The 8,777-nt window shown below is 38.9% G+C and overlaps 1 protein-coding gene across 6 annotated transcripts; it reads right to left on the bottom strand.

Moving 5' to 3' along the window:
- Positions 1-3,693: 3,693 nt before the first annotated feature.
- Positions 3,694-8,494, bottom strand: LOC115736817 (GDP-mannose transporter GONST2-like). 6 transcript variants are annotated; one of them, XM_048284070.1, is made up of 10 exons: positions 8,052-8,494; positions 6,955-7,170; positions 6,529-6,739; positions 6,243-6,382; positions 5,941-6,070; positions 5,048-5,146; positions 4,703-4,857; positions 4,497-4,613; positions 4,196-4,293; positions 3,694-4,110 (listed from the first exon to the last, which is right to left on the bottom strand). In XM_048284070.1, exons 2-10 carry the CDS (start codon positions 7,167-7,169, stop codon positions 4,067-4,069), a joined length of 1,209 nt encoding a protein of 402 aa, XP_048140027.1. In that variant the 5' UTR covers position 7,170; positions 8,052-8,494; the 3' UTR covers positions 3,694-4,066. The 6 variants fall into 6 exon arrangements, with proteins under 6 accessions (XP_048140027.1, XP_048140028.1, XP_030524545.1 ...); XM_048284071.1 differs by having other exon boundaries at positions 6,955-7,163; XM_030668685.2 differs by lacking the exon at positions 8,052-8,494 and adding an exon at positions 7,776-8,041.
- Positions 8,495-8,777: the final 283 nt, after the last annotated feature.

Here is an 8,777-nt window from a genome sequence, read left to right as displayed (position 1 = left end):
TTCCGCTTGGCATACCCATATACACGAATACCCATTTCATGCTACACCAACGGTTCAAAGGCAACCCGATCATATAGTTAGGAGTTTACTTGCCTTAAAATCAAGCTAGATAGAAAATGAAGTTCAAGTGAGGCCGAGCGAACCGTGAGTCTTCAATTCTCCCTATTGCTCGCGGTTCACCAAGCGAAGAGAGTGAGCGAGCTGGTCGGGCGAATGAAGGGGAAGCTAAGGTCGAGGGAGACCAGTCATTGAGATGCGGCTGCCGCGTGGGTTGCCGTTGAGAGAGGAACGGCCTTCGGTGGTTGGGAAGCTAGAGCAAGAGAGAAGGAGGCGTTGGACGCGGCGCACTAACCGAGGGAGCTCTCCGTGGGGGTGTGTCCACTGGAAGGGGGAGGGGAAAAATAGGATGAGAGAAAAGGTTGGGGGGTTTTATAGTGGAGGGTCTAAGGTATGGTCGGCTAAATGGGAGAGGTTTCGCGTGCCAATTCAGTCTAATTTGTACACAATCAATTCAAACAAAACTAGAATAATTATCGATTCCATTATGCCTGTCACTAACCAAAGTCCAGCAATAATTTAGAATGTCATAATCCACCGCACTAACCTTAATAGTCCCCAATGTACAATTTCTAACAGTTCAAGCCCGCTATTAGTTATTTCACTCGTTAATCCAATTGGGTAGAAAATTAGACCGTCACAATGAGGCATTAGAGGGAAATGTCATGACTTGGAAAATGTGAAAAAGGAAAATAAAAGGACTCACAATATAATTTTTTGGCTCAATTTGGATTTATGTTTATGAAAACTCTTATGATCCCGAATTGAATTTTCCAAGTTTTAAATGGCCAAAATGAAAAGGGAATAAAGACAAATATCGGCTATTTTTTCATATATTTGTGGCCATAAATTCTATTTTTGTAATTTTTTGTAATTTTTGGGTATTTTCCTAATATATGAAAAATATTAAAAATGCGAAAAATACCAAAAAAATATTTTTTGCTCAAATTTGGTTCTTTAGGCTTGGCCAAGGCTTCCAAAGATGATTATCAAATTTCATGAAATTTTGTTGTATTTTTGATGATTTTTTAAATAAAAACTTATTAAAATAGTGGGTTTTGAGTTAAATTGGTCTAATTTTATGCAAAAATACCAAATCTCAAGTTTAACCCAAAAAATGAATTTTGAGAAATCTAAACCCTAAATGACAAAATTGAACCAATTCAACCCCACCAATAGGTTCAGAATGATAAAAAAACATAGGGGAGTGGTCTTGGATTTGCATAAACATTTCTAAAAAGTAACTAATTCCACTTAGAGTGAAGGCCAAGGACTAAATTGAAAATAAAAAGCACAAGAAAGTCCTTTTCACCAAAATTGTTTAATTTCACTATCGGTTGGACTGAAATGGAATATGAGACATTACAGGTAAATGTCATGACTTGAAAATTGTGAAAATAAAAATAAAAGGACTCAAAATGTAATTTTTTGGCTCAATTTGGGTTTATGTTTATAAAGACTCTTATGACCCTGAATTGAATTTTCCAAGTTTTAAATCGCCAAAATGAAAAGGGAATTAAAAGGAAAATATTGGCTATTTTTTCATATTTTTATGGCTATAGCTATTTTTTGTTATTTTCCTAATATATGAAAAATATTAAAAAAAAGTGAAAATACCAAAAAAAATTGTTCGAAATTGGTTCCTTAGGCTTAGACAAGGTTTCCAAAGTTGATTTTCAAATTTTATGAATTTTTATTGTACTTTAATAATTTTTATAAAGAAAAATTAATTAAAAATCAGGTATCAATAGTCATCTCTAGTAATGTTATTCTTAGCAACTCTACAACCTGTTGTGGTTCACTAGCACTATGTTGCGATGCTTCACTATGCTTTCTTCATGCAAAATTTGTATAACAATTTCGACCAAAACTCCATGCCACAATCATTTCGCACATGCTTAATCTTTCTACCAATTTTCTTTTCGATCAAAACACTCAACTGCCTAATCATTGTGGCTTAGCACAAACATCCAGGTCTTCCTCGAGTAGTCATTCACAGCTGTTAGCATAAATTCAACACTCTTTCTTGAAGGAAATCGCAATAGCTTAAGACTATCCAAGTGAATCAACTCTAAAACTTATGTGGTTTCTCCGAAGATCAAGCAGAACTAAACTTTCCACCATATATCTAAGTCACGGAACCTACATAAATTTATATTTTTTTGTCCAAAAAAATTTAGCTTACCAACAACATTACCATTGAACATATTCATTTCACTTAGAACCTGCAAGCTTCTCTCTTCAATGTGCCCCAAACGCATAGGCCACAATTCGGACTCTCGAACATATGTTTCCGATGTCTCCGCGGTGAAATGCGTCATTCTATCACCTTGAAGCTCATACAAGCTACTATGATTGATTCCTCTCATTATCACAAGGGCACCTCAAACAACCTCGAAACTCCATCTTCTAAATATATTTACACCTAACTGAATATAGGGCTTTCAAGGAAATTAGATTCTTCTTCAATTTTGAAACATGTCTTATTCCAATCAATATACTCATGATACCATCATGCATTCTTATTCTAATATCTCCATTAACCACAACATTATACTCAGAGTTGTTAACTAGCTGCATTTTACCACTATCCATGCATTGATAGTAAACAAGTTCTCGTTTGATCTAATGTAGAATAAACAATCAGAATACGTAAATCATCCATCAAACGATGAATCATCAATGATAGACAAGATATACTCGACATTATCATAATTCGATCACCTACATTTACGACATCATTTGCAGATTCAACTCTGATCTCCTTACCCTTTTCATTCTTCGCCTTAAGGCAACCCTCTTCTAATATGCCTCATCTTGCCACAATACTAACAAACATGACTACCACTCCTAGATTGACAAAGTTTGTTCATGTTCGCACTACTCATGCTAACACGAGTACTAATCTTCCTCTACATTCACCTACTAAAGTAGCATACACGGGGTCACTTGATTCTCTTCTATGTATTTCTTCACTCATAATCAAATCGTGAACGCTATCAAACATCAAGCTTGTTGATATAGGGAAATTACTAACGGCGGTAATAGTAATATTTCAACTATCAAGCAATGAGAATGATAGAACTAAAGCACGTACCTCATCTTATTAGTCAATTTCAATTTAATTTAATTGACTAATGGCTACATTAAATTCATTGATATGATAAGTAACCAACACACATTTGCCCGTCATTAAATTGAACAGACATCGCATTAAGTAAACTTTGTTGATCGCTGAAGGCTTCTCGTACAAAATGTGATGCTCTTCCAGCTCTTTACTATTAACCACCGGTCAAGCCTTCCTTTGTATTTTAACCTTGTATGTGTAACATCGAAATCTAACATGTCGGTATTCGCATGATGGAGATAAGCTTTAAGTTATGCAAGCTTACTCGCCTATCTAACAAATACCGGATCGGCGAAGAATGTAGTCGAGGTACGTGACTGAGGAACAAACGAGTTCCTCTGCAATCCTGTTCCGGAAGTCCTGTTTGCTGAAACTTTGTACAAGGCGATTCAAGTGCATGCAAAATGATTTTACGAGCGCACCCTAGCGTGGTACAAAATTTGTCACTCGAGGGGCGATATAAAATGCCGTCAAGATTGTTGTGAAGCCGAGGTAGATGACAAGTCGAGAGCTCAAAATAGTCGAATTGAGAGAGAACGCATTAGCACAGCTCCAGACAAAATATAATAGACATGCTATTCTGCGGGGAAATCACTTTGCCGCTATTTCCTAGATTGTCAATGATACAACATCGCATGAAAAATGTTATTTTCCCTCTGGTCAATGGAGATCATAACCATTCTCACCGTAGACCAACTTCTGAAGCGGAATACCTGAACCTCTCAGAAAAGAAAACTGCTCTGAGTTGAGTGCGACCCCAGAACTTAGTTGTGAAAACTTGGAAAAAGTCATCGTTCTGTGCAGAACCTCTGCTTGTTCATCCATCTGTAGATCCAAATCAGCCAGAATTAGCTTCCTTCATGGAGTGCCCAAGTTTTGCGATCAAGACATTTTGGCCCTTGCAAAAAATATTCCGGCAAATAGACCTGGAACAAAGATTCCACGTGAGATGATATATATTCTGCAAGTGACAAAATTTAGCGTCGACTGTGGAGTTATTTCAGTGAATACCAAATAGAATACTGAAAATGTTGGGTACGCTTAGTGGAACGTTGAACACCAGTAGACCGGCGATGGAGATGGGAATCTTGTTTAAGGAACCCACCAGACTGCAAAAGAATACAAGCCACATGGGCCATTCAACAAGGACGCACCCTGTAATCTCCTAACCTTTTAATAGTTCTATCTAATGTACTTGATTGTACAGTTGTAACAAGAAAAGAAGATAAAGTCATTTCGAGATTTGCATGGTGAATTGGCCGTCATCAAGAGAAACTTTCCACTAATTGCAAGTCCCACCATAATAAAGTACCTGTAAGTGGTTGGCCCAGTTTGATGCAGAAACCACATAGAAGTAAAGCTGATGGCGAGTCCAAACAATCCACTAGCTGTCGCGACAACCCAAAACATGGGCATTCTGATCACGTCCCTGCATATCCCCAAACATGTGAGACAAGGTAACAATAGATTTGAAAGAAATGGTAGGTAAGATGAAATGGTGGAACAGTTGATCTTTACGCATTAACTATGTACTGCCATTCACCGAACAGTAAGATCGAGAAGATGGCGAAAGGAAGAGATAATAAATTATTCAGCAAGACCATGGAGACTTCATTTAGAGATCCAGATCTCGTTAACTGTTTAGCCTTGTCCATCACCTGACGCAGAGTGAGCTGTGACAAATACAAACGTGGCATGTTGATTAGAAAGTGATGCAGAGATGTCAAAATGGATCTGTGCCAGACAAGTACTGTGTTAATACTCCTTCCACAAACTAACGATTTAAAAACAATCTTCTGAAAAATAGCTAAGCTGACTAATAAGATTGAGAATGAGCCAATGAAGCAAGGAAAAATTACGTACTGAATAACTTGCTGTTAAAACACAATTTAAAAATTGCCATGCGTAGCCCACTGAATCAAAGGAGAGGTCTGTGATACCGCCACTGATAGCAGAGATTATCTGCAGCAATAGATACGTTTAGCACCCATAAGCTCAATGTCTACATCCATGAAGCGGGAAAAGAGAAGGTAGGAGTTATGTAGTTTGACTATGATGCTGACAGAATTACGAGATTGTTATGCTGCACTACCTTTTTGCAAAGTTCAAATTAAGAACCGTTTACATATAGCTCTCAATTCTCAAAGCAGAAAAAAGAAGGTGGATCAACAAACTAATTTACATGATGAACTTTTAAGCCTATCCTTTAGATTCCCTGAAAGAAGAGAATCAGGTCCGTCTAGATTCCTGTGTTTCAGTTTTGGTAACCTTCTCAATGTAGGGAAGATTTTCTCAACATGGATTAGTAACTTCGTTAGTCATCAAGAAACTTTATTAAGCAGAGCAAGTCATGATCACGGACCATAGAATAACTCTGACGATGTGATTACAAGAAGACCTTCTCAGGTTTCTGCTGTTCCGAAAAGAGCAAGACAATAAAGAGATATTTCAACAGTTACAGATTTCGAGGGAATAATGTGTAATCATACAGAAGCATAATTTACTGGTAAGCTGCTTACTCGAGCCTTTTCCTAAGGCATACTGTATGGTGTTTCATAATAGACGTACTATAAGCAAAAAAGAAAAAGAAAGAAAAAGAAATTCATCCAGATTACACCAGGTAGAAGGAAAGACTGAGAAAAGCGGGGGTGCCCTCTTCAACCAATACCCATATAAAATTTGAGCAGGTGGATAAGGAAATGGTTCAAGAATTTATTTACATGTGCGACTGAGGAGAAGTGGAAGAGGACCCTTACCATTAGAAACATAGCAACCCAAACCTTCTGGTTCTGGTGCTTCCGGAATATATATAATTCACCGATTGCTGTTAGAATATTGGTCACATTCTTCAAAATTGTCACCATTGCTATGTTTATATATCTCAAACTGAAGAGGAAATGCAAGAGAGTATTAAATATCTTATTTTTTAATACATCTCATCCAGGGTAATAATAACAGACGAAACGGGGATGAGCCTTTGCTTTCGTTAACATCATCCAAACTTGGCTTCCAGGTCCACCTCATGAATCTACAATTGCACGGACTGTTGTTGACGTACCTATACATGCCTGAAACAAGCATGCCAACAAAGATAATATTCACAGGGATCCAGACCCTAATGAGCTTCCAATTGAGCTTTTCCACTGATACTACTCCGCACAGACCCAGGACAGCTACGATTACCGAACTAATCAAATTCTGCACTCAAGTCAAGCAAAATTCAGTTTCTCAAATCGCTGGCCATAATCAAGGAGTAGATAATAATACACGTGATCAGGGTAATAACCCCCAAAACTCATTTAACAGTGTATGGCGAGAATGCTTGAAAGGAAGAGATGACATACTTGATAAAACATCAAACTTATTCCAGCCCTGAAGTTATAACTTGATAGGACAACTTTGTTTAGCAATATCATACTGCAAGAGGAAATGCAGTAAGCTGTTCCAGATACCAGAGGTCCAGATCTTCTAGCCGATCCATTCTCGCACTTTGCACCATCACGAATTGGAAGGCCAATGCTTTCGCTCGTAGCTGCTCGGTCCCCTCTAAAAAACCTGTTTAGTGCTTATGCTAAGTCATTAGATTGCGTTCTGTCTGTATCTATAAGCTGTCTGAGGCTTAAACATTATTTCTCTATGTAAAATTGCAATTCATTCACTGCATGGAAGGGTTTCAGAAGTTCCTTGGTCAGCAGCAATTGGCTGGACGCATCAAATATACACTTCTGGAGTTATAGGGAAGCTAAATCCAGTGAGAGATGTTATCCTACCTGTCATTAAATGATCCATGTTCTTTGGTGGACATGGTGCCGTTAATTGATCTCAGTCCTTCCTTTTCAGCATCATCTAGCATCCTGAATGCTAATCTACTTCTTGCGCCTGATGACGCCACTTCTCCATTTAATTGGCTTATCTCGTGCTCCTCATAGCCATGACGGTTGATGGTGTCTAATTTGAAATCAGATGACATGCCAGACAGCTGCATGCTGAAGAAATTGAAGGGTTAATTTTCATAAGAGGACAACAGAAGGTGTAAGGAAAAAGCGAATTCCTTGCGAAATAGTTTCTCAACTAGCGCCAAGTTCAGTACAAATCCACTACCAGTGCTGAGTGGAAGGGAACTCTCAAGATATCAGCTAAAATTAGAAAAAAGAGAAATCTTGCTATGAGAAAACTTCAAGGGACTGTTATCCATCTAAATATGTATTGGAGACAGAAAGATGAGTGCGAAACTCTAAATCCTTTCCTTCATTTGCTCTTGCTTTCTGCACAGTCGAAAAGAGAGCATTAAGTACCGAAGTGTTATCCAACGAACTCCGGAAAAAGAGATTGGAAAAAGGGAAAATCGTCCCTGCCTGAGCCCCAATTTTCAACCCGTTTCATCCTATCAGATTTCGGGTTGCCAAATGAAACAACCAAGCTCAATAAAAACAAAACCCATTCGAGCTCTGGAATTGCACAAACCTGTGAGAAGTCCGACTTTTGCCTATAAACAAAATGCCAAAAGAGAGAAAAAGGGAGAAAAAAAACCCCAAGTAACCAAGCAATTGAAGAGCATGGACCAACACGAAATGAACTGTAAGCCACATACATGGTGAATCGCGGGACAAAAGTTTCACGTGAAGTCCCAAATCGTTCCACAGAAACCAAGAGCAGAGCAATTCCACCACGCACACAAACGCAAAATTGCAATTATGCGCGCTAAGCAGAACTCCAAGCGATCGTTTTAAAGAGAGAGAGAGACATGAAAAGCCCAAAGCATGCGCCAGCTCCAGTAGGCAAAATCGCTGGACAGTGATGCAGAATGCGTGACGAAGCGAGATCTTTTCCGAGAGCACGCAAAGGGCATAGAGAGAGAGAGAGAGACCTGTAGGATGAAATCTTCGAAGGGCGACAACAAGAGTAATGAGGAACAGAGAGCGAGATTCCAGGAAGCGAGAGAGAGGGGGGGATCGGGATCGGACAGTCGGTGATCTTGGAGTTTTAAAAAATGAAGCAAGTTTCGAGGTCGCAAAAGTCAAGTCCACCATCAATGGAGGCGATTCCATGGAATCTTCTCCCGCTTCTGCTCGCTTCGAGACTGGGGGGAAGAAGGAGGAGGCGGTCAAAGCTTCGGTGAGGTGGACGCGTCTCTGCGAAAGTGCGAATTGGACGCTCGGAAAGGGAAACGGCAAGGAGCAGCAAAGCCGACCGGAGCGGGAGATCTTCGAAACCAGCTTTTTGCGCGGAAAATAAGGTGGGCCCCGATATTTTTAAACGTCGGATAATTTCAGAGGCAATATCGTAAAACCGCGAGATAATTTGACACATTCAATTTTGTTAAATCGATTTTAATTATTGGACCAAAAAAAAATCGATTTTAATTTTTATAGAGTGAAATTATCTCGGGAGAATTCCGAATAAAATCCTGAAATACCATCTTTATTTTAAAAAAATGCCCCACCAATGGTATTTTAGTCATTTTTTTCCCTTCATTTTTGCCGATGGTCCTAAGCGAGGCCGCCTAGCTCTCACCGGCGAAAATGAAGGAAAAAAAAAGGAAAAAAGGGAAAAAAATCAAAAAATAAAAATGATGAAAATACCCTCGGACCCT

The sequence above is a fragment of the Rhodamnia argentea genome, chromosome 8 (genome assembly GCF_020921035.1).
Source record: "Rhodamnia argentea isolate NSW1041297 chromosome 8, ASM2092103v1, whole genome shotgun sequence".
In the NCBI taxonomy this organism is placed as follows: Eukaryota; Viridiplantae; Streptophyta; class Magnoliopsida; order Myrtales; family Myrtaceae; genus Rhodamnia; species Rhodamnia argentea.
This window is presented reverse-complemented; position numbering and strand designations above follow the sequence as displayed.

What these genes read in the sequence shown, in the direction of transcription:
- LOC115736817 (XM_048284070.1), bottom strand. Translation starts at nt 7,169, where the DNA reads ATGCAGCTGTCTGGCATGTCATCTGATTTCAAATTAGACACCATCAAC. An exon ending in CTTGTTTCAGGCATGTATAG is followed by an intron (nt 6,071 to 6,242) that starts GTACGTCAACAA and finishes TTTCCTCTTCAG; the next exon opens with TTTGAGATATATAAACATAG. An exon ending in TGGCAGTACATAGTTAATGC is followed by an intron (nt 4,614 to 4,702) that starts GTAAAGATCAAC and finishes GGGGATATGCAG; the next exon opens with GGACGTGATCAGAATGCCCA.